We start from the raw sequence: 26,074 nt of genomic DNA on the forward strand, positions 1-26,074 counted from the left end.
AAACGTATCTGGCGCCGCATACAGCTTTTTCCGAACCGGATTCAAAAACCTGTATCCGTCCAGTCACGTAACTTTTCCCAGTTATTTTATTAAGAGCATGCGCGTGAGTCTGTACAGGTCATATTATAATTAATTATATTGTCCCTGTAAAATTCCCAAAAGGGTTTTTGTTTTCACATGGAGGAGATCAGAGGAAACCACATCTAATCTGAGATATTGCTTATGTAAAGGACCAAATTTTAGATGAATAAAATTATGAACACTTCTTTATAGTGAGCTGTATTTATAGCAGGTGATATTATTCTGTGATTAGATTATCCTTCGAACTATGGGCATCTTTTCTTTACAGGAGAGCACACTGCGTTAACCATGATAAAATAACATAAACCCCGTGCGCATGCTACAGTTTCGGGGTGGCACGGTGGTGTAGTGGTTAGCACTGTCGCCTCACAGCAAGAAGGTCCTGGGTTTGAGCCCAGCGGCCGACGAGAGCCTTTCTGTGTGGAGTTTGCATGTTCTCCTCGTGTCTGTGTGGGTTTCCTCCGGGTGCTCCAGTTTCCCCCACAGTCCAAAGACATGCAGGTTAGGCTAATTGACCGTAGGTGTGAATGTGAGTGTGAATGGTTGTTTGTGTCTGTGTTACCCCTTTTCCACCAAATCAGACCCAGGGCTAGTTCGGGGCCAGTGCTGGTGCTGGTTCACAACTCGTTCAACTTGCGAGCCAGCTGAGAACCAGTTTGCTTTTCCATAGCTCGCGGTGCCACGTCATTACGTCGCTGTATACGTCATTACGTCGCTGTATACGTCAGTTATGTCGCTACGCTTGTTTAAACCTTGGCGCGAATATCGAAGCAAAAACAACACGGAAGAAGCAGCAGCAGCAACAGCAACAATAATAATGGATGACTTCGCGTTTGTACAGCTGCGGCTTCTCGCTGCTTAAAAATGGCGATCTTTCGCGGTCTTGTTATTGTTGTTGGTCTTAACAACTCCGCCCCCCCGCTGACGTAAGCGGTTCTTTCCTCTGACCCAGCAGAGAGCTGGTGCTAGCCTGGAACCGTTTTTTCTGGCCCCAGAGCCCGTTCTTTGTCAGTGGAAACAGAAAACCCGGTTCCAAACTAAGCACTGGCCCCGAACCAGCCCTGGAACTGCTTTGGTGGAAAAGGGGCATCTGTCAGCCCTGCGATAACCTGGCGACTTGTTCAGGATGTACCCCGCCTCTCGCCCATAGTCAGCTGGGATAGGCTCCAGCTTGCCTGTGACCCTGTAGAGCAGGATAAGTGGCTACAGATAATGGATGGATGGATGTTATAATTTCATGACCTCTGTTTTGTATGTTTTTGGCACAGTAAGTCGTGCGCCTCAGCTGTCAATGCACTATATATTAAAAACCACTCAATACAACTTTTAGATGCAGCCTTGTCTGAGCTTCAAGATTTCTGACACTGTGACAATCAAGTGCTGGATCAAGTGCTATTTTATAAGCTGCCAAATAACAAGGACTCTTCCCCCCATAAATATTAACATAACTGCTAATGTTGAATGAGTACGGTCCGATACTTAAATGTTTAACTGTGTGTGTGTGTATGTTTTTTCTTACTCACTGACTATCTTTACTTTTCTTTCTCTTTTCATACGCAGGATGTTTGCTGTCCAAACACAGATCACAGACCGGTGTCTTACATCAGGCCCTGTGTCTCCTGATGACATCTACCCTCCCACCCCTCTCTCTCTCTCTCTCTCTCTCTCTCTCTCTCTCTCTCTCTCTCTCCTTCCCCACTTAAGGACAGGATTAAATATCCCTCTTTTCTCTGTGTATGGTTGTTTTGTAAAAGGAGAAAGGGAGTTGAGAGAAGGGTGTTGACAGCTTACAGCTCATGGTATTGCCAGAAGATTACTTCTGACACTATTCCGTTGGCTCTCCAAGCTGAGTTAAGTGTTTCACACATTGACTCACTTTGGAGCTAGGGAATAGGATAATGTAGCATGTGATGAGGGTGTGATTGGAGTTTTGTAGAGTGAGACAGTTTTGTGTTATCTGCTCAAGTTGCAGCACATGCTTTTGTGCTCAAAAGAAAAAAAAAAGAAAAAAAGAAGCTCAGTACTAAAGAGAGAAGTCGGGGAAATCCGTGGCTGTACTATATATAAAGTGCTGGAATAAGGATTGACAGTGTGCATATGTGTATATTTTGCTCTGTTTGCAGAGATCAAATATCTCCACAATGATAGGAGTACGTTATAAATTCAAAGAACTTGTGGAGACATTGGGCTGGTACCTATGAAGAAAAAAAGGCAGCTTGTAAAAAGCCAATATATTTCCTTTGGCTAGGAAGTGGCACGTCTTTATTTAGCCACAGTAATACACAAGTCAGTGTAAATACACACAAAGGCAGTATAACAGCAGTGATTGTACATGTGTGAATAATGTGAGAGCAGGGAGGGCTGGCGGTGGGTAATCTCTTTGGAGTTCTGCTTCATAACCAGGTATCAGACAGGAGGATTAGCCTGAAATAGCAGTATTCTGTGTCTTCCTCTGTTCTCTGTCTCACTCACACAGTCTGTATATCTCGACTGTCTTGTAGCCTTTGGTTGAATTTTTTGGTCTTTTAATAAGTGAGCTAGAGTTCATTGAAACCATGTCAGTATGTGAGGTGGTTAATGATTGTGGTTCTCGACTGCTGTTTCACTTTGGCGAGGGCTGTGCTTTCATAGAGGACAGTAGTGGATAGTGAAATTCAGTAATACTCCTGGCACCGCACCACATTCTCATGTGCTTCATTTATTTCCCTAAGCAGTGCAGTGATTTATCTGTGTTTAACGGCATGACTGGAGTTTGCTGTCTTTGCACTAAAATCCGACCAAAAGGAGACACCTGACCTCCTGTTCCAAAGAGCAACTGCATTTGCAATGAGGCAGCTGTTAAATGTCTGACATGCTTACGCTTGTCCCTGTGCCCTCTCACCTCTTTGACTTGCAGTCCGGACCCTCTACTTTTTCCTTTTTCATCTATTTTAAGTTTCCTGGGTCAGAAAGACAGGAATGAAGGAATATAGGTTTATCTTTAGTCTGACTTGTGGGGTATGTTGTAACCTGTCAGACATTTAACAGTTATTCCATGAAATCGAGTCGTACATGAGCTGATAGTGTAGCGCCAAGTCGGCTATAAGTCATATACGACGAAATTGAATGGAATAACTGTTTTATTCTGTCCACATTCACTGGATTTTGAGAAACAGAGCATTTTTATTTTTTGCAATAAATAAAAACTTGATACAAAATGTCCGACAAAATCATTTCTGCTTAGAATGTAAACAAACCGGCGAAATGACAGTAGCAATTTGTGAAAAATGAGAGAATAATAATTCTTGAAAAATAAAAAAAGATACATTCTTACCAGGGGCGGCACGGTGGTGTAGTGGTTAGCGCTGTCGCCTCACAGCAAGAAGGTCCGCGTTCGAGCCCCGTGGCTGGCGAGGGCCTTTCTGTGTGGAGTTTGCATGTTCTCCCCGTGTCCGCGTGGGTTTCCTCCGGGTGCTCCGGTTTCCCCCACAGTCCAAAGACATGCAGGTTAGGTTAACTGGTGACTCTAAATTGACCGTAGATATGAGTGTGAGTGTGAATGGTTGTCTGTGTCTATGTGATGACCTGGAGACTTGTCCAGGGTGTACCGCACCTTTCGCCCGTAGTCAGTTGGGATAGGCTCCAGCTTGCCTGCGACCCTGTAGAACAGGATAAAGCGGCTAGAGATAATGAGATGAGATTTTGTTGCTTTTTTTTTTAAATCCCCCCGGCATATAATACAGGGGGATATAGCTATCGCTCTGTCCGTCCGTTTGTAACCATTTTAGTTTCTGGAGCATAACTCAAAAACTAAGATTTTTTTTTTCATAAAACATGACAGTTATGTTAAGTGACTAGACGAGTTGTGCCTTTTGACATTTTGGGATTTCTGTGATTATTTTTTCCATATTTCCATGGCAACCAATTCAACTTCAGAAAATTTGGAGTGGGGTTTCATGTGAGGGCCAGGCGGATATGTCATCTCCTGATGACTCTTGGTTGTATTTTTGGGGGGTTTGATTTCGAGTAGAGTTTTTATTTCGTCCTCGGGTGGTTGAGCAACACGCTCCGCCATTTTGTTTTTCTCTACTTATGGTATATGAGCTGATAGCCTAGTAGTAGAGTAGCCAAATGGAGCATACGATTGCTTATATCTAATGAATGTGGATAGAATAATTAGACATATCATGCAAGATTCACTTAACAGGGTCCATGTGCGTATGTTTATTCGTACCAGTAGTGTGTGCTGGGCTGTGTGAGATGTATAGCCAAAAAAAAAAAGGAATGTGGTAGAGGATTTTTTCCCTCTCTCTGAGCCTCTGCCATAAGCTCTACCTAAAGACACATTGGTTCCATGCATTTGCTTTAGCATTCCTTTGACTGCACACTCCTCTTTAGATGTATGAAATAGCTGATCTCAGCACATTACATTCTTTAGCGTTTCTTTTCGCTCTTTTGTAGTCACTTTCTCCTCTCTCTTCATGCTTCAGGTTTCAGATCTGATTTTTTTTTCCCCTTCATACCCTAAAATGCTTTCAGAGACTTATCTAAGAGTACATTTTGGTGTTATTAGGACAACTCTTCATTCCCTTTTAAACCCTGCCCTGCTTATCCAGACTCCTTCCTTAAGACTAAAACTAGCAAATGCCAATTCCTCTGTGAGGAGACTTTCTTCTTAAACCATCACCAGTTGAACATCTGTGCTCTATATGTGTTCAATTATGTGCACGACTGTTATGAGTAGTGGGTGGGAGGTAGGTTTACAAAGACGAGGTGCAGTCAGACATGCCCTAACCACCCCTCTCCTGTCAACTGGTCATGGTGGTCTGGCAGAGAACTGGAGCAGACTGTGGTAGGCACATACCCAGCCTTGCACTGATAAACCGCAAGCTAAATGTAGCATTTGCTGTCAGGCGCTGGTAAATTCCTCTCACTGTTAAGCATTTTGCATTATTGAGCCTTCAGTCAGGTAAATCCCATTGGGTTAAATCCTTCTACTATAAAGGTTGTGGTGTATGAAGATCTAGATTTCAATTCTCAACTCTAAAAGGCATATATTCTGTGTACAGTTGTATACAATACACCATCAGGGACAGTGAACCATTTAGAGGTTTCCATTAATGATTATTAATGCATAATACATGTAAATGCATCCATTATTCTCTACACGTCTTGCTGTAGATGCAAGAACTGGAGCAGAGAGTGACGGAGGCTGACCAGCGGGCTGAGAATGCAGAGAAACAAGTATGATCTCTTGTTCATTTTAACTAGTGTTGCTTACTGCCTCTTATTTTTTTAAATTCCTGATTCAGGAGCACTGATTAAAGATGCTAGTATTTATTCTGGTAATCTGAATTCAAGGTACAGATAATGGAAGAGAAGCTTAAATCGGTGAACATGCATCCCAGTGAATCAGAAAGCTCCTTGTACAGGCGATACCAAGAACTGACCGGTCAGATACAGGAGAAAGATATGGTAGTAAAGAAACTTGAAGCACAGCTGGAAAAACAGGTATGTACCAATACTGATCTGAGCGAGACACATGTATGTCCTTAAAACTCGCAGAATGGGATGATCTGACCTTCTCACATGCCTATAATTGCTTTTCTTTATCTGCAGAATTTGCTTCGAGCCCAAGAAGCCAAGATTATAGAGGAGAAAGCGGCCAAAATCAAAGACTGGGTTACGTTTAAGTTACGGGAGGTGAGCTATGAGTTAGGGGAAAAAAACATTCAACCTAGCATACTTAAAGGATATACGCAGAACCTTTATTTTTAAATACATTCCTGAGTGGATAGTATCTCCATCCTTGACTCTTGTATGCTGCATAAATGGGAATAAAAAATATATATTTTTGAGAGTTAAAATCGACTGCAAAGTTGGCATTCGAGCTGCTCCGCTGAGCCAGCCAGCCCTGAGTGTGTGACATCACAGTGGTAACTGGTTTTAAGGCCAAGGCCTCTTACAGCTATAGACCAAAGTCATATAAATAAAAATTATGGTGAAAGTAAGAAATAGCGTTACCGACTTGCTCAACTAAGACTGATTTGACTTCATTGATTGTGGGTTGACTCTCATTAAAACAGGATAGGTGTTATAACTTATGCAACATGCATGTACATGCATGCATTTTCACTGATAAAACGTAAAAGGCTAATTAAATAATCAGATGAACTGAGACAATCACATTCTGAAGCAAATTAAATAATCTTATACCGGTAACTTAAACACACAATACAAGTTACATGTATTAATCTAAATGCAGGTGAACAACGTGTTGTTTTTGTTGTTTTGTATCCAAATGAGAGTCGGAGCTTACCCGTCTGTGTTCTTGCTTCTTGAAGGCCGACCTTGTGGCCGATTGTTCTGAAACAATCTGACTTTCAGTTGTTCGTTCAGTTCTCTGTTCATTCGCTTCTTCCACGTAAGGGCGAGATAGCAGCAATATCCAGCGGAGAAATCAGACGGCTGGTCCACTCATCCTCTATTTTCTCCATACTGAGTACTCCGCCATTACTGCTCGGCTCAGGCAATTACTAAAACCTGGGACGGGATGGGATGTCACCGGTTTTAGCAGCAACCGTGGGGAGGTCACTGCCCGAGCGATAATATGTCGCATCCCGTTCCATCCCAGGTTTTACCAACAACCCTCGGCTCACACTCCAGGAGAACTGGTGCAACTGAACTTACTTTCCTTTTTTAAAAAAATAATAAAATAAAATAAATACTTTCTTTTTCTTGTAGTTTTATTTAATTGTTGATACTGCACCCTCTTTCAATACGGGCTTATAGCCAACGCTCCTCACCAGATCAGAGGTTTCGTACAAGTCCTCAGTAAAATGTGCAGAGCAGAGGAGAGACCACTGTGCCCAATGTGCCCATGAACTTCTTGCAAAACGCGTCCAAATCTTTGCAGTTTGAACATTCTTGGGCCATGAATGCAACATAAATCCACCTTCTGTCCTGTTGCTGCACCGGCCGGCAACACATCTATGTGGCATGGCGATAAATTAGCTCAAAATGGAGGATCGGAGTTGCAGTCAGCTCTGTGTTTTAGTCTAGCGAAAATGGCGATGAGACCGATAGACTTCCTGCTGTGACGTTACGGACGTCAAGGTCATTCACTCAGATCGCTACCTATATGAATCACTTTAACCGTAAAAATGACTATATTAGATTTATTGTTAATGCTTAAAACTATTCCTGTGCCATTCTTGAGGTCTCAAGGCATTTATAAACGCAAGTGAGGCCATGGTTCTGCGTATCTTCTTTAAAGGTTTTTCAGTTCGTCTCTTTTGTTATGTAGTGCTTCAATAAGTGGAACCCCTTTAGAAAGTTTGAACTATTATCCATCCATAGAACCCAAGAAGAGCTATTTATCAACCACAGTTACTCCGTTACCATTTCTATTAAATACCTCCATTAATATCTAGGCATGTAGTGATACATTATGCAACGATAAATCGTGATACAAACTTATGATGATTCAAACTGATGAAATGAAAATGAATCGTGATTATTATTAGGTTGCATAGTTTCTTATTTTTTCCTAGTTGTAATTGTGTTGTTGAGACAGAAGAGAACAAAGTATATTTTACAATAATGTAGAATAGCGAGAAAGCATGTGACTTTACACTAGGTGGAAGTAACACAGCTCTAATACCAGGAAAACACACCAAAAACAGATTTAAAATGGTTAAGAGTTGTGCGATTGACTGTACAAATTGATTTCACAAGAAGTCTAATCGTGAATTGAGGAAATCGTTGCATTGTATTAATATATTTCCCTTTCAGATGGAGATGGAGAACCAGCAACTGAAGATGACCAATCTGAAACAGTCCGAGCAGATCCTCCTGCTGCAGGACAAACTTCAAAGTAAACCTCCTTCTTTTTTATCATTCTTGCATTTCTCTTATTTTCTTTTCAATAATTTTTTTTCAATGAAATCTGAATTTCCAACTTCTTTACCACAGCTGTACTGGAGAGGCCCACATCTCCATGTTCTCCAGTGCCTCTAATAGTTGATTCTCAGCTGGTGTCCTCCAGCTCCCTTCACACTCCCTGCTACTTTGGAGCATCCCCTGTACAGGATGAGACCTTGAGGATGTCATGCAGGCCTGGGTCCAGCACTATCAGAGGCATGTCTTTCCATCCACATCACAATTTACTGCATAAAGCACACAGAGTTATGCGATGTTGGTTTTATCCTAAGTTCTTTCTTTTTCACATGTAGGGATTGATTTGGTGAGAAACAGGTTGATACCTTGGAAGTAAATAAAGATGATTTAGTTCGATTATACGTCTTTACCATAATGGTCAAGCTGGTGTAGAGAGTTTGAATGAATACATTTGTGTCTGTTACAGATGGTAAGAGGAAGGCACCAGAGGCTTCAGATTCTCAGAATGCATCTGAACATTTGACTCGACACAAATTCAGCACAGATCGAGGAGTCACTGCAACAGGAATAAAAATAATGGACAGGAGGGAAAGGATGGAGCCTTTTGCTGTTATCGCACGGGAGCGAGGAGGAGGAGGCGCTTCAGATAGAGACCACTCCTCTGACGAGCTCAACAGCAAGTTCCGCTTACAGCGCCTTCGCTCATCTTCATCTTCGTCTTCCTCTTCCTCCTCAGCCTATGAGACTTCTGGCCCTCGTAGCTTTGACACACCCACTCCTACTCCTAAGAGTCCTCCTCCAGTGGGGGTTTCTCCATCTCAGATCAACCCTGCTCCTCTAGCTCTGCCTTCTGGCACCAGTATGACTCTACCCAAGGTCCGGACCCCTCTGACACCTCGTGATAGCATCCAGCTCCTCAAGAAACACCACAGTCAACCCCAGCCAGGCCTGGAACGCCTCCATCATGTTAATGTCACTATAGACATTGGATCCTCAACATCCCCGTACCGTTGTAGTCTGGCTCTGGGTTCTGCCTCGACACTCGGGGTAGAGGAGACAGACATTGATGAGGGACCTCTAGAAAGCATGGAAGGGGTGGTCGAAGGGTTCCTAGAAGAAGTAGCACCCCATGATGGTGCATCATTTGTGGGGTTGGCAGAGGAGCTGGAGATGCTGGATCCAGAAGCTCTGAAACCACCTACTCCGCCTTTGCACCGTTTTCCTTCCTGGGTATGATGGATGGAGGAATGTGTGTCTAAACCAGACTTATTCAAGACTTAAATTCAGTATTTGGTTGTTACTGACTGCCCTTTTATGCATGTATATGTTCTGTAGGAGAGTCGTATCTATGCAGTTGCAAAGTCTGGTATGAGGGTTTCAGAAGCCAGCCCTGGAGCCAGAAATACAGGGAGAGGTAGGTGAACCAATCAGTAGTAATTTCTGTCTTAGCACTACCAATATTACAAACAATCATTGCTCAATCACCAATCAGTTACCAACAGGTTCACTCTATCACCAGCCAATCACCACACCTCACTCACAAGATGCACCATCAGCAGATGGATATGGTTTAAGAATGCTTCTGTGGTTTTGCTCCTCTTGAGCTGTCAGTGAGAGACCAGGTCTTGTTTGATGTCACTTCCTCTTACCTGGGGGAACACACACACCTGGACAGCTGAGACTACTATTCACTATAACTTTTAAAGGCTTTTCGAGGTGTGACGGAACGGAGGCTGAGAATGGAACGGCTTCTTTCTCATTAAACCTGATGAAAGGACAAAGTCAGCATGTAATTTGCACTGTGCCTCCTCTTCTCCTGTTTCCTTGACTTACAGCTTTCAGTTTCCCAGAGCAGCTCCAGGAGATTATACTGTTTCTGATCATCCTGTGTACTCATCTCATTATCTCTAGCCGCTTTATCCTGTTCTACAGGGTCGCAGGCAAGCTGGAGCCTATCCCAGCTGACTACGGGCGAAAGGCAGGGTACACCCTGGACAAGTCGCCAGGTCATCACAGGACTGACACATAGACACAGACAACCATTCACACTCACATTCACACCTACGGTCAATTTAGAGTCACCAGTTAACCTAACCTGCATGTCTTTGGACTGTGGGGGAAACCGGAGCACCCGGAAGAAACCCACGCGGACACGGGGAGAACATACAAACTCCACACAGAAAGGCCCTCGCTGGCCACAGGGCTCGAACCCGGACCTTCTTGCTGTGAGGCGACAGCGCTAACCGCTACACCACCGTGCCGCCCCTCCTGTGTACTCGGGAGTGGGAAAAATTTCGACTTAACTGTTAGACTTACCATTTTAGACCTTAATGTTAACTGGAAAAATTCAAACTTAAGTGTTAAATTAGGTTTATAAATAATGTCAACTAGATCACAGGTCTCCAAGGATGAGGGGAGAATGACTGTGGAATATCATTATAATTATGAATTTTTTTTTTTCCCAGTCAAATTGTTTTACGTTGTTGGGTCGTATAATCATGTAATTTTAATACGGAAAATGCACACAATGGCATTTAGACATCAGATGTAAATACATTCAGTCACTTCAGAGTTGCACGAAAAGAGATGTGTCTCAGCAACCTGATTCTGAATACAAGGACCATACTCAGTTTTATCCCCCGCTGGCTGAAAGGCCCGAACGGGGGATTATGTTGTGGCGATGTCCGTCCCGGGAAGGGTGCTCACCTTCTGAAAACAACTCCTCTCACAATTTTTGGAGGAACTTCATGAAACTTGGCAGGATTCTTTGTTATATGTAGGTAATATGCATATTGCAATTTCGTTCAATTCAGTTGCATTTTACCAGAGTTACAGCCCTTGATTAACAAAATTATACTTTGACAATTTCATGAGAGTGTGTTTTCCTTCTGAAATTAAGTCCTCTCGCAATTTTTGGAGGAATTTCACAAAACTTGACAAAAGGCCTTGCTATATGTCGGGAGTACACATATTGTTATTTTGTTCAATTCGGTCGCATTTTACCAGAGTTGTGGCCCTTGATTAACAACCTTGTACTTTCACAATTTCATGAAGGTGTGCTTGCCTTCTGACATCAACTCCTCTCACAATTTTTGGACAAATTTCTCAAAGCTTGGCAAAAGGCCTTGTTATATGACGGTAATACACATTGCGATTTAATTTCGTTTGTGAAAATTTTACCAGAGTTTTGACCTTTGATTAAATAACTTATACTTTGACAATTTCATGAAGGTGTATGTTCTTCTGAAATAAACTCCTCTCACAATTTGTGGAGGAATTTCATCAAACTTGGCAAAAGGCTTTGTTATATGACAGTTATACACGTATTGAAATTTCGTTAAATTTGGGCAAATTTTACTGGAGTTATGCCCTTGATTATGAATAAACTTGTACTTTGGCAATTTCATCAAGGTGTACTTGCTTTCTGAAATCAACTTCCCTCACAATTTTTATCCCCCGCTGACCGAAAGGCCCGAAGGGGGATTATGTCGTGGCGATGTCTGTCCATCCATCCTGGGAAGGGTACTGACCTTCTAAAATCAGCTCCTCTCAATTTTTGGAGGAATTTCACCAAACTTGACAGGATTCCTTGTTACATGTCCGTAATACACATATTATAATTTCATTCAATTCAGTTGTATTTTATCAGAGTTATGGCATCGTTGCCAGCGAGGGATGTTGTGCTCTCAGAGCACTCTTGTTTGTAACTGCTTTCAATAACCAGTTGTGGTAAATGTGGAGCCTATGCTAGGAACACTGGGCATGTGAACACACCCTGGATGGAACCATCACAGGCCACCATGCATATACACATTGACATGTGTGCGGCAATTTACATACCGTATTTTCCGGACTATATGTCGCTCCGGAGTTTAAGTCGCATCAGCCAAAAAATGCATTATGAAGACAAAAAAAACATATATACGTCGCACTGGACTATAAGTTGCACTTTTTTGAAGGGTTATTCTATCCATAGAATCTGTGATTCTATCTGATAAGCGGCGCGTGGTTACTGCGCGACTGCATTGTTTATTTAATAAACGAACAGCTGAGCAGTGATAACGCGCCCTTTGCCCTGTAAGTAGCCTAGTCTGATTATTTTAAATATCTACTACTATCTTTAATACTATCACTATCGTTATTACTAATAGCCTATATTATTATTATAACTAATATTAGTAGCCTATTACTGATGCATTAATCAGTTTGCTTTTAGAATATTTTTACCGGTAGGGCTTATTATCGCCCCATGGCTCTTTCATCTTTGTTATTAAAGCTGTAGTCATCATCGAGGAGTGTCATTCTTCATTTTTGTCGAATTTTATTTCATCAAATCAGAGGTCAAGTAGGCTATAGGTATATCATCTCCAAAGACAGGTACGGTAGTAAAAACAACCGTCTAGTGAAAAAAAAAACAACAACAACAACCGCTTTTAAATCCCCTACTTAAATTCTTAAAATGAGTCATTTAACTCATGTCTTGTGTGATCTGATCTCCAATGGTGAAATAAACCGGTTGTGATGAGTACAGTCTGTTATTTTAGAAGATAAATGTAATATATAATTTAATATATAGACTAATAAAAATTAATATTTTATAATATAATATCACGACATATTACTGTCTGTAACTGTTTGTCACTAAAGCGTTTTCTAAGATCATAATGTCTGATATTATTATTATTATTATTATTTTACACACACAATAAGCGCATGTGCGTAAAGTTATAGTAAACCATCCCCCGCCTTTTTTTTTTTTTTTGAGTCGCCGGACCCACCCACCTCCTGCGTTCCGGGACCTCCCACTTCACAAATTAAGCACTGCCTAAAATCACTACATAACTTATTTAAATAACTATAGGCCTATCATTAATAATAAAACACAGGCCAATCAAGTTTATCAAGCTGATGATTTCACTCCAAATCAGCAAATCCATTGAATTCCTCATCCTCGGTGTCGCTTCTGAACAACTCTGCCTCCAGCGGCAGATGAAGCGCCGTTTCCTCTTCTTCTGCGTGGCTATCGTCAGACTCAGCATCAGCTCCAGTTATTCCGCGGTGAAAAAAAACAAAACAACATATATACGTCGCACCGGAGTATAAGTCGCATGGCCAGCCGAACCATGAAAAAAAGTGTGACTTATAGTCCGAAAAATACGGTAACTACTATTTCCACCTGCTTATATGTTTTTGGGAGGAAACTGAAAGAAAACCTCAGAGAAAACCTATGCAGACACAGGGAGAACATACAAAACTATATGCTCTACGCTAACCCAAATTCAGGATTAAATCTGGGATACTAGAGCTACTCACTATGCTAATATGAGAAACTTTCCCTGCATAAATATTGGCATATCTTTTGAACTTAAGGTGCCAACAATGAATATGTCCCTAAATAATTTGCTCAAGTTCTTTACTGCCTTATAAATTGGGCATGTTACAAATAATTTAAAATACAGCATAGCATTAGCATAAGGTATGAATTGTTAGGCTTTATTTTAATACTGCATGTAAATGTCCATACGAATACCGGCTATGATCACTGTATTAGACATGATTACTTTCGGCAAACTTTGAGTGATTCATAGTTGTCGACCTTCACCATGACTTGTGTGTGGACACTAAAATGTTTTCATATTCAGCAGCGTTTTCAGCACCATGTTTCTACATGTGATTATTATTCTGCAGTGTCCACTTTCCCCCAATACCCTGCAGCAGGTCCTTTCACACATCTCATCTACAAGAATATCAGCATACCGGTCTACTCCACACTGAAAGGGGTGAGGAGACAGTATTGCCGTATTATTATTATTATTATTATTATTATTATTAAATTCCTTACTGATGCAGTTAATCTAATTTGTCACTGAAAATGCAGATGTTCAATAGTACCATTTAAGCTTAAGATTTTCACTGCTTTTTTGACTGTCATGTCTGCATTTTTTTAGAAAGCCACACAGATCAGCAGCGCTCCTCTTCCTGATGAAGACTCAGGCTCAGAGGACGACAGCAACTCACTGGCCAGCCTGCGCACCTCAACAGTGGGGACAGAGAAGAAGGGCAGTACCCCAGGCAGCCCTCGCGCTGTAAAGAGAGGTGAAGAAACGTGATCGCCAAGCTGTTTCTTCTAAATCCCTTTCTACCTATTTAATACACTTTACACGCTACAGAAGAGAAAGATAAAACAACGCACTGAAATTTAGTGCTTTGTCTCCTCAGTGGTGAATTTATTTTGTGTTCTGGCTCCACAGGGAATGGCTTTATCTCTCCAGTCTGAATGAACCAGTGTTTCCATTCCTTAAGACCTCTTTGATTTTTATTAGTCAACTAACCTGGTGCACTTCTATGCACCAGAATTAGGCTCTAATCCTTACAGATTTTACAGAAGTACTCTTTATTGTTGCAGCTTCAGCTGTTTATAAATCACTCTGGATATGAGTAACTGCCAAATGACTAAATCTAAATGTAAAGTGGATGGTCAGGCCCATCAGGCTCCTTTCCACACCTCACCCCCCAACCCCCATGACTATATTACAGCTAACGAATTATTAAGTGATATTTCATAGAATTTTAAAAAGACTCATCAAACTCACCACTGCTCTTTAAATATTGCTAAAGAACTGAGGGATGGCTGGAGTTTTTGCTGTTTCGTTATTCAGTCAGTAATTAGTTACACTAACCAAAGAATGAAGTGATGGTTTAACATTATGCTAATTGTATGAAGAGAGCAACATTGGTGTGCGAAGATTCGATTCATGCCACATGACACAATTAGCAAACAAACATTTTGTAACGGTTCGTATGGGTGGGTGGAGCACAGAGGACGGCAGGACAGAGATCAGGTTCTAAAATAGGGGTTTTATTACCACACTTTTCAGTGAACAACTCTTAACTAGACAGACACACACACGACTGGCGTCTGGTTCGGGGATGAGCTCCTCTGCTCTACGCTCTCCCTCCTTAAATAGGGCACGGTCACTGGGAAGACACACACAAACACAGGTTAATTGACCTCAGGTGTAGTGATTCTGCCACTTACCTTCCCTGACTCCGCCCTCCTGTCACAGACCGGCGCTTGACCACGCCCCCACTGCCACACATTTACATAACAGAATTTAATGCTGTCTGATAGGCTGTGTGGGGGCACACAAGGAAGCAGTACATGATGTATGTGGCTACATATGAATTAGTTTTTTTTTTAAATGTTTGATTGTCAAAAGTAAGTAGGGCCTGGGCCCTACTAGCCCTAGCCTGGGCCCACCCATCCTAAGCGTGACGCAACACGAGGGCCTGTTCTGAGCTTAGTCTGGCAAGGCAGGCTATCTACAGCATTTCCAAGCTCCCGAAAAATTGGGAACCAATCAACTTTGAGCATCTCCAACGGCCCTGGGTAGAGGCGTGTTCAAGGCACTGACGTAGTAGAACTGCGACCGGAAGCCATAGATCGTTTACAGTGGTAGATGCTGTATTGAAAGCATTCAACGGGAAGTTCTCATTGAAAACGGAGCAGAGAGCAGCCCTGGAGGTATTTATTGAAAGGAAGGACGTTTTCGCCTTGCTCCCGACCGGCTTCGGTAAGAGTTTAATCTACCAGTTACTCAAGCAGTTTCCGTCGCGTCACATACGTCAGAGGAAAGAGTGATGTGATTGGTTTAAGCTTCGTCACAGCCTTTTCTGGCTTCGACCAGTAGCAAACTGAGGCATTTCAGGGAGGCGGGTCAACCACGCACTCTGGGAAACAGTTTGGCTTAATAGCTTGGCCAGACCAAATGCTCGGAGAGCTTTGAAGTCGCGTTAGCCAGGCTATACTAGCCCTATCGATTGTGCAGTCCATGATCTATGTACTGGATGTTCATTGATATTGGTTATATATAGTCAGTAATGGGCCCGCATGGCTGCAACTAAGCAAGAGAGAACTAGCTGCCACATGTTTAAAGTGTTGGTTTATATTAGATTTGATCATGCTAGGTTGAAAACCTGTAGTCATTGGTGATACCCTTTGAGGATAAGGTTCCTGTGGTAAATTGTCTCTAGTTCATGACCTGGCTCTTGCTTTCTAGGAGTTTCCATGTCCTCTATCAGCTCGGAGAGTGATTATGCCATCCCTCCAGATGCCTACTCACTGGACAGTGACTACTCGGAGCCAGAGCAGAAAGTACAGCGTACTTCATCCTACTCCTGTGAGAGTGTTGGACCTGTATGTATCTCACTAATAATTCCCTCACTCTCCTCCTACCATGTTACTTAATACTTCTTGTTCTGGGCTTTATAGACTTGATTTGCTAGCTTTTTTAGATCCTTTACCATACTTTCTCAATCCAGACATGTAGTCACATTTGTTTCTGTCAGTATAAAGAGCTCACATACATAAGCTTTTGTCCACTATTAGAGGACTTTTCTTTTTTTCCCCGTTTGTTTTTGTAACTGGAAAGCAACCTTGGGTATAAAAAAGGCACTATGTAAATTAAACATTATTATTACGGTATTATTATTATTATTATTATTATTATAAGCCAGTGTTGTCTGAGACATTGTTGTATGTGTTTCTGTAGGAGACTCTTGAGAAATCTGGCTACCTGCTAAAGATGGGAAGCCAGGTCAAGGCATGGAAAAGGCGCTGGTTCATCTTGAGGAATGGAGAGATCCTGTATTATAAATCACCAGTGAGTACATGGATGTGACTAATTGACACTGTGCAAGCTTCTAAGAAATCGCTAACTTTGTATGTGGGAGAGAGAATGATGACATGATGGGAGAGACTGAAATAGCAAAGGCTGGTTATTGATCCCTTTTAGAGAGGCTTCTAAAGCTTAAGGAAGCTTAAGAAGCACTTTGGAGGGGAGGGGACTGAGACAGTTCATTAAAGTCAATCTTTGAAAGCAGAAACATCTAAATGGGCTGCCCTTCTCTGCAGCACTCGGCCAGGAGTGATGTATAAAAGGAGTGGGAATTGGCAGGAGCTACAGTAGCAGTCAAACGTTTGGACACACCTACTCATTTTTAGCTTTTTCTTTATTTTGGCTATTTTCTACACTGTAGGACAACACCGAAGACATCAAAACTTTTTGAAATAATAGATGGAACATGTACCATATGCAATTATGTGCTAAACAATGAAAGTGTTTAAAAAGTACAAACTATGTTTTGTATTTTAGATTCTTTAACATAGTCATAGTTTATCTTGATGACGCTTTGCACACTATTGGCATTATCTTAACTAACTTCATGAGGTAGTCACCTGGAATGCTTTTCAGTTAACAGGTACCTCGTCAAAAGTTAATTAGTGCAATTTCTTGCCTTCTTAATGCATTTGAGATCAAACCGTAAACAGTAAATAATAAAAATACAGTAAATAGCCCTATTCCACAACTGCAGTAATCCATATTATGTCAAGAACCGCTCAACTAAATAAAGAGAAACAAGTCCATCATTACTTTAATATATGAAGTGTCTTTTAATTGAGTGATTCCACGCTTATGGGTACTGAAATGGGGACATGAACTTATTTTTAAAAATTCACCTAAAACCATTTCTTTTTTTACCATCAGGTCACAAAACATGTAATCTTTAATGAATGATATGTTAAAAGATAACTTTAATTTTCTGAGATGTAATAAAAACATATTTATATGCCAAAGTCAAGCCTATGAGTTCCAAAATGATGTCTGTTACATTACTTCTGTTACGATTGTCCATCTCGCGTCTGTTACAAATTAATTACAATCTAGCTATATACCATGTTAATCTTATTGAAAGAATGTGTATGTTTATTCTACTACACATGTTTATTAATTATATTTGCTAAAACATCACCTTCCTATGTTTCAAAAAGTAATTCTACATTGTTAAAATTGAGAATATATATGTCCACAACACTTCTGTTACGTTCTGACTTTGGCATATAAATATGTTTTTATTACATCTCAGAAAATTAAAGTTATCTTTTAACATATCATTCATTAAAGATTACATGTTTTGTGACCTGATGGTAAAAAAAGAAATGGTTTTAGGTGAATTTTTAAAAATAAGTTCATGTCCCCATTTCAGTACCCATAAGCGTGGAATCACTCAATTAATAAAATAAAGAAACTACTGAATTAGAAAGTGCATTCAAACTTTTGACTGGTAGTGTACGTTCATCAGTATAGTTAAAAAGCTTAAAGAGACCAAAATCCTATCCCAGTGAAAGTTCAGATCTTCAATGCCTTTTCAAAAGATTGCATCATTAATGTGTGCAGCAAGTTATAGCCACTATTCTGTATACAATTATCGAGAATTGTTAATGCTACTGTATGATTTATGTTTATTCTAAGGCATCAGTCAAAGCGCTAATTTTAGAAGCATTACATTACATGGCATTTAGCAGATGCTCTTATCCAGAGTGATGTACAACAAGTGCAAAAGTCAGGTACAAGAAGTGCTGAACTTCTAAACAAGAAAGTTCTAGTGCCAGCTGAACAAGTGACAGAATAACACTAAGTGTAATATTCTGCTGAAGTACCAACAAATAGCAAACAGCCAAGGAAAACAATTCAACCTTACAAATGAGCTGACAAAGTACAACTAAATAGAGAAAAATAAAACCCCAATGGTTAACCCTAGGGTAAACAGTACACAGCCTGGATTGGTCAAGACCCCTGTGCAATTACACAGTGGACAGGGAAGCAGGGGAAAGGTGCCACCTGAGGAGGTGGGTCTTAAGTCTGTGCTTGAAGGTGGTCAGGGAGTCAGCAGTTCTTACCTCAATGGGAAGGTCATTCCACCAACGGGGAGCCAGGACAGACAGCAGTCTTGAGTGGGCTGGGCAGGAGCAGAGATGAGGAAGAGCCAGGCGACCAGTAGTAGCAGAGCGTAGGGATCTGGCTGGCGTGTAGGGTTCGATCAGTCTCTGGAGGTATGCTGGACCTAACCCTTTGTCTGCCTGGTAAGTTAGCACCAATGTCTTAAATTTGATGTGCGCTGTGAGAGGTAGTCAGTGAAGGGCGGCAAGCAGAGGGGTAATATGGGAGGAATGAAGGAGGTTGTAGACCAGGCAGGCTGCAGTGTTCTGGATGAGCTGCAGGGGTCTGATGGCAGATGTTGGAAGGCCAGCAAGGAGAGAATTGCAGTAGTCCAAGCGGGAGAGGATCAATGAGAGAGGACCAGGAGCAAAATAAAGTAGGTGGTGAGGAAGGGGCGAATCCTTCAGATGTTATAAAGTTTGAATCACTGCAGCAATGTTCGCTGAGGAGGAGAGTCTGTTGTCGAACACCACCCCAAGGTTCTTTGCACTGGGTGAATATGACATAGAGTTGTCCCCCAGAGAGATGATGAAGTCCAGGGGTGGAGAGGATGGAGCGGGAATGTAGATCACCTCCATTTTGCCTGGGTTGAGCTTCAGGTGATGGTTGTTCATCCAGCTCTGGATGTCACGCAGGCAAGCAGAGATGCAAACAGAGACCTGTGTGTCAGAAAGAGGAAAAGAAAGAAACAATTGAGTGTCATCAGCATAGCAGTGGTAGGATAGACCATGAGCAGAGATAATTGGGTTGAGAGACTGAGTGTAGAGGGAGAAGAGAAGCAGGCCAAGGACTGAACCTTGAGGAACACCAGTGATAAGTGGACATGGTGCTGATACGGTACTAGACCAGGTAACCTGGAAGGAACGACTGGAGAGGTAGGGCTTGAACCAATCCAAGGCTGTCCCACAGATCCCCAGAGCTGATGAAGATGATAGGAGGATGGGATGATCAACAGTGTCAAATGCAGCAGAAAGGTCTAGGAGAATCAGGACAGAGGAGAGGGAGGCAGCACGTGAAGTGCCTCACTGACGGAGAGAAGCAGTCTCGGATGAGTGTCTGGCTCGGAAGCCAGACTGATGAGGATCCAGGAGATTGTTCTGAGAGAGAAAAGAAGAGAGTTGGTTAGCAGCAGCATGTTCAAGCGTCTTTGGTAGGAAGGGGAGAAGGGAAACTGGGTGGTCTGGATGACAGAGGGGCCTAGGGTGGGTTTTTGCAGCAGAGGGGTGATGTGGGCTCGTTTGAAGCTGGAGGTAAAGTATCCAGAGGACAAGGAGGAGTTGACAAGGGAGGTGATAAATGGAAGGATGTTAGTAGTGATAGACTGGAGGAGAGATGAGGGAATAGAATCAAGGGTACAGGTGGTAGGATGGTGAGAAAAGAAAACATAAAACAGTTGACGAGGGTTAGAGATGGAGTTATGAATTTTGGAATGATAAAACTTGATCTTAGCTGATGTGAGTGACTCTGTGAACTTGGCCAGGAGGGATCGATAGTGAGACAGGTCAGCTAGGGCCCTGGATTTTCTCCACTTCCTCTCTGCTGCTCGTAGGCTGCTTCTGTTGGAGCAAAGTGTTTTGGACATCCAGGCACAAGGAGGGGAAGATCTTGCTGGTCTGGAAATAAGAAGAGGTAATGTATTCAGTGATGTGGAGAGAGAGGAGAGCAGAGAAGATGCAGCAGATTCAGTGGGAAGACTGGAGAAGGATTCAAATGGGGGGAGGGAAACAGTGACAGGAGGCAAGAGAGGAGGGAGAAAGGGAGTGGAGGTTACGACGGACTGTAACAGTGGGGGTAGAAGAGGGGAGGTGGGGTGGAGAGTAAGAGGGAGGGAGAATGAAATGAAGTGGTGGTCAGACAGATGGACCGGGGTAACTGTGGGATCTGAGACAGAGCAGTTTCTGAGGAAGACCAGGTCTAGAAGGTTGCCAGCTTTATGGGTTGGAGGTAAGTGCAGCAGGGAGAATTCAAAGGAGTGGAGTAGTAGAAGGAAGGCAGCAGGGTGGGAGGCTTCTAGGTGAAGGTTGAAGTCTCACAGGAGCATCATTGGGGTGCCACCTTCTGGGAAGGAGCTGAGTAGGACGTCCAGTTCATCAAAGAAACATCCCACAGGGCCTGGAGGGCGATATACAACAATGGCAAACATCAAAAAGAAACACCAAAGAATACTACACATGCAAAAATAAATGTTGCTGCATGTCTTTTTTCTCTTGCTATCTATTCTCAGTGCTCAAATATAGAAATAAATGGGAATATTTAGCATATTTATATATTATAATTATATTGGATTACAGTATACAGCCTAGATGTTATACAGTACATGTTTTCTATTATTTTATAATATATAGTCAGTATACTGTATTTATCCATATATCATTTGTACTGTTATTTAGTTGAAGGGGTTGTGTAAGTAGACTGCAAGAGTGATGATGTTTGCTTTGGTTGTGCTGCACCTTCAGAGTGACGTGATCCGGAAGCCTCAAGGCCAGATTGAACTCAACTCTTCATGTCGGATAGCCCGTGGAGAGGGAGCGCAGACATTCCAGGTCAAACACACACGCACACAAACAAACACACATTGCATTATGCCTCTAGAATGCTTTAAGCAAATCTGTCAACTCTGAGCTTCCCATCACAGGCTGCTGTAGGTCTGACTGCTTGATGTCTTAATCTCTCTTTGAACAGCGCTCTGTCACAGAAATGAATGTTTAGCCTTTCTGTGTTTACATTATTGGATTACCAAAGTTGCAGTGGGAGCAGTTTTGTGTAATTCTCTTTAGACACTATGCTTTAAGGATCTTATTGTTCTACCTTATGTAAAAATCCCCTTTCTAATGTACACCTCAGTAGCAGTATGATTTTTGTTTGAAAATTTTTGTCTGAAAATCAAAGACAGCTTTAAATTTTGTGTGTGGAATAGTTAATCACAGAGAAGAAGACATTCTACCTAACCGCAGACTCTCCCAACATCCTGGAGGAATGGATCCGAGTTCTTCAGAACATTCTTAAAGTCCAGGCCAGTGGACCATTCTCCACAGAGATACAAGCCAAGCCTACAGTACGTGGCTGGCTCACTAAGGTGAGACACTAAAATCGTGTTCTCTCTACACCCTATGATTGTATAGATGAACCCTAGAGTTTCTGGAAAGGTCTGCAGTGCCAGTACTCAATAACAGGGCTCTCAGGATATGCACCATCAAACACTTGAAAGCCTTATTTTTATCCACCTGAAACAGCTGTTTGAAAGCATTCAGTCTTCTGTAAGACTACATCTTAATGTACATGGCTGTTATTAAATAGGATTTGTCAGTATGTCAGTAGCTGTGATTAGGTGTGTGTGTGTGTGTGTGTGTGTGTGTGTGTGTGTGTGTGTGTGTGTGTGCAGATGAGGTAAGGTTGGCTAGCAGATGTTGAGACAGAACTGAGGTCAACATGCCTGGAATTGGCCCAGCCTCTTTATATCTTGATGTGGGCCAAATGTCCCCACAAGAACAGGAATATCTGATAGTTTTGATTTTGTGGGGACATTTGAACGGTCCTCACAAGAACACACCCTCTTTTTTCCCCCCTAAAACTGCAGCTTTTATTTAAAAACTAAAAGACAAAATGTTTCCTTTTGGTTACTGAGGATAAGATTAGGTTAAGGTGTGTGTGTGCAGGGGCGGATCTAGAAAAATATTTATGGGGTGGCAAGAGGGGAGCAGGAATTTTTGAGGGGTGGAAACGTATTACAGACGTGTATATATACTGAATTTAATCACAGTTATCTCAGTTTGATGACAAATAGTATGTACACCCTTACGAAAATTAACCATGGTTTTACTATGAAAACTAACCAAGGTTTTACCATGGTTTAGTTATTCATGGTTTTCATGGTTTTTTTGGGTAACCATGAAAACCATGGTTCATGACTATGGTTTAACCATGATTTAACCATGGTTTCACTATGGTAAATGTTAATGTATCTGGGCTGTTAATCGAGATCCTTCTCTTCAGCATTGACTGTTGGACGAAAGCATGGTAATACTACAGTTAGTGCATCCTTTTAAAAACCATACTATCCCTTTTTAAACTAATTTCGTAGTTACTATGACCTATTACACATACAACTATGATGCTACCACAGCTACTGCAGTACTATGGATAAACCACAGTAATGCTATGGTTGGTTCATAGTACTTAGAATCACCATGAAATACCATAGTAGAACCATGGTTACTACCATGGATAAACCATAGTAATACTATGGTTGGTTCATAGTACTTAGAATCACCATGAAATACCATAGTAGAACCATGGTTACTACCATGGATAAACCATAGTAATACTATGGTTGGTTCATAGTACTTAGAATAACCATGAGATACCATGGTAGAATCATGGTTACTACATAAAAACCATGGTAAAACCATAGTAAACCATGGTAGATTTTCGTAATACAAAAGGGCACAGGCTGCCATTTACAAACTCATACAGACAAACTTAATCTCATGCTTTTATTGTTCACGAAGAACACACATTCTCAGATGAGGTCTATACCGTTTCTGGACAGTTTTATACTGTATATGAAAAAGAACAGACACTAAAAAACAACAACAATAACAACACTGCTTCAAGTTCAGCATGATTTAAACCACTTACACCAGTGTCACATTTTATAGTTTTTTTTCTCACGCTTTGTAAAGGCTCACCAGTGAGCATAACATGAACTTGTCATGCCTACAACAGCTGAATGCGGCGATTTCCATGTTACTCAGCAAAACGCTTCACATTACATGTATAGTTAGCTAAATAACGTTCTCCAACCTGATATTTATCCTCTCAAAATCAGCATCGCAACTATGCTAGCACTGTTCATTCATTATAATTTCATTTCTTGATAGATAGTTAATCAGCTTTTACCCCTTTCCTCCCGTGTCTCCTTTCCTCGCGACTCCTGGCTCCCTCGCTTCGCGCCTCTCAATTTTCCAAAACAACCAATCTCTGGCGTTATCTCGTGCTGCATTCGCCGCAGTCGGACATTGGAAATTCGCGCAAGTAAATGTCAAATTGGCCGTAATTTTTCTTTGAATTCGTCGCTGCCAACTGGGGTGGCAGCAGGGGTGGCAAGGCTTTCTTTTAGGGTAGCATTTGCCACCCTATGCCACCCTGGTAGATCCGCCCGTGTGTGTGTGTGTGTGTGTGTGTGTGTGTGTGTGTGTGTGTGTGTGTGTGTGTGTGTGTGCGTGCATAACCTCATCCCTTCAGTGGAATGCGGCTGATGTCTCTTCAGCAACTGAATGGCAGCTCAGGCTCAGGTTGTAATGTATGGATTCTTCCTGTGTGAATGTTTTGAACTTTTTGTTTTCAAAATTTGCTGCTGCAGCTTTTCTGGTATTTTACACCTTTGTGAAATAACCATTGCACTTCCCTACCTTTTATGGATCTGTTTCTGTTTCTCTCACTTCTTTTGGCTTCTTTGCTTTTTGCTGTCATTTGTTCTTTAGGTCAAGCATGGTCATTCAAAGCTTGTGTGGTGCACCCTAATCGGAAAGATCTTCTACTACTATCGTAACCAGGATGACAAGGTGACTATACTGTGAATTATATCTGTTTTCTACTGTTGGTGTCTATGCTGTCTGTGTTGAGGTGTGTGTGTGTGTGTGTGTGTGTGTGTGTGTGTGTGTGTGTGTGTGTGTGTGTGTGTGTGTGTGTGTGTGTCAGTTCCCATTAGGTCAGCTACATGTGCGAGAGGCACGGGTTGAGGAGGTGGACAGGTCATGTGACTCCGATGAGGACTATGAAGCAGGAGGACGGGGCTTCCTCTCTTCTCACTGCACGTTAGTGATCCATCCCAAAAACCAAAGCCCCACATATCTGCTCATTGGCACCAAGCAAGAAAAGGTAATGCTCATAAAACTGAATCTAAATCAAATCATAATAAAAACTGCTGTTTACTTGGTTACACATGTTATAGAGGACTTATTGAATTTTAAGAAATAATGAACATGAGCCAGTTGCGTAAGTCAGGTTTGAAGGTGTCTTATTGTTCAGACTACAAACTAGATAGACAGTTCTAAGAATAAAAACATACATTCTATTTAGGTTGCCTTTTATAACAGGGTTTTTCAAAAATGGTTTACTTGCTAGTTCTTGCTAGCTCCTGGCTCTAGTCATATTGTGTACAATGTGTAAGTTCATCAGTATAAACCAGTAAAATGACAAAATTCATGTTTTCCCATAAAGACAGTTAAATGACTTTTGCCTACCTTTTTCCCACCCCTGTTTTTTTTTTTGCCTGTGTGGCCATACATACACGTGTGAAGAAAATTTACCCCATATCATCTCATGTTGAACTTTATGAATAAGCAAAATTGCTGAGCAAGCTTTTTTTTTGGTATCCAGTCTCACAAAACCCAATGGAGTCAAGCTAATCCCACCTGAAGATCATTTATCATGCAGAAGTTGATCCTATAATTGATCCTATCATTCTAAAATAATGCATTATAATTTCTCTTTCTTTAAAAGTCTAATATTTGCTTTCTCCCAGGATACCTGGCTGTACCATCTGACTGTAGCAGCAGGAAACTGTGCTAGCCTGAAAGTGGGCACAGAGTATGAGCAGCTGATTGGAAAACTGCTGGATGTGGATGGAGATCCAGGTGAGAGATTATTTGCAAATAATTTATTTATACCCCTGAAGGAGGTGCAAACTTCTGTCTGGTGTACTATGGGATTAGATGGATAGTTCTGAAGTGTAATTTTGTTTTAAATCAAAGCTGACATTTCCAGAAACTTCATCCAGACATAAGACAGCATTAATGGCAATTACTGAAGATATGAAGTGTTCTCCAATGAGATTTCAATTGGTAACTGAATCTGCTAATGCGCTCTCTCTCTCTCTCTCTCTCTCTCTCTCGCTGTGTGTGTGTGTGTGTGTGTGTGTGTGTGTGTGCGCACAGACTCCCCTCTGTGGAAACATGAGGTGCTGTGCTTCAGTAAGGAGGGTTTGCGTTCCCCTCTGACCACACTGCCCTCTGAGGCACTTCAAACAGAGGCTCTCAAACTCTTTAAGGTTTGCACGTCTCTTTTCCCTCTCTTAGACTCTTTCTTTCTTTCTTTCTTTCTTTCTTTCTTTCTTTCTTTCTTTCTTTCTTTCTTTCTTTCTTTTTTTACAGTGACCTTGTGTCCTGCTCTGGCACTCCTCTTCATTCTGTTCTTTTTCTGTTCCTTCTCTTTCTGTCTCTTGTGTTCTCGTGTCCTCTTGTTCTCCTTTCCTTTACTCTCTAATTTAGTTTGAACCAATCTTTTTTTCTTCAACTCCTCTCTCCTTTCCCATTTTTCATCGCTCCCTTTCC

The 26,074-nt window shown here is 41.7% G+C and overlaps 1 protein-coding gene and 1 pseudogene across 1 annotated transcript in view; one reads left to right on the plus strand and one right to left on the minus strand.

Moving 5' to 3' along the window:
* plekhh1 (pleckstrin homology domain containing, family H (with MyTH4 domain) member 1) overlaps positions 1-26,074 on the plus strand; it is an 87,033-nt gene that overhangs the window by 36,901 nt on the left and 24,058 nt on the right. The window contains exons 3-19 of the mRNA XM_060934162.1: positions 5,242-5,304; positions 5,422-5,571; positions 5,680-5,763; positions 7,855-7,936; positions 8,035-8,199; positions 8,426-9,189; positions 9,295-9,373; positions 13,648-13,739; positions 13,908-14,055; positions 16,020-16,156; positions 16,512-16,622; positions 21,197-21,283; positions 21,658-21,816; positions 24,224-24,304; positions 24,441-24,620; positions 25,267-25,378; positions 25,679-25,791. Of these exons, the coding sequence (XP_060790145.1) occupies positions 5,242-5,304; positions 5,422-5,571; positions 5,680-5,763; positions 7,855-7,936; positions 8,035-8,199; positions 8,426-9,189; positions 9,295-9,373; positions 13,648-13,739; positions 13,908-14,055; positions 16,020-16,156; positions 16,512-16,622; positions 21,197-21,283; positions 21,658-21,816; positions 24,224-24,304; positions 24,441-24,620; positions 25,267-25,378; positions 25,679-25,791 (2,607 nt within the window). The remainder of the gene's footprint in view (positions 1-5,241; positions 5,305-5,421; positions 5,572-5,679; positions 5,764-7,854; positions 7,937-8,034; positions 8,200-8,425; positions 9,190-9,294; positions 9,374-13,647; positions 13,740-13,907; positions 14,056-16,019; positions 16,157-16,511; positions 16,623-21,196; positions 21,284-21,657; positions 21,817-24,223; positions 24,305-24,440; positions 24,621-25,266; positions 25,379-25,678; positions 25,792-26,074) is intronic.
* On the minus strand, positions 18,605-20,883 carry LOC132894633 (uncharacterized; annotated as a pseudogene).

This window comes from Neoarius graeffei, chromosome 11 (genome assembly GCF_027579695.1).
Source record: "Neoarius graeffei isolate fNeoGra1 chromosome 11, fNeoGra1.pri, whole genome shotgun sequence".
Classification (NCBI taxonomy): domain Eukaryota; kingdom Metazoa; phylum Chordata; class Actinopteri; order Siluriformes; family Ariidae; genus Neoarius; species Neoarius graeffei.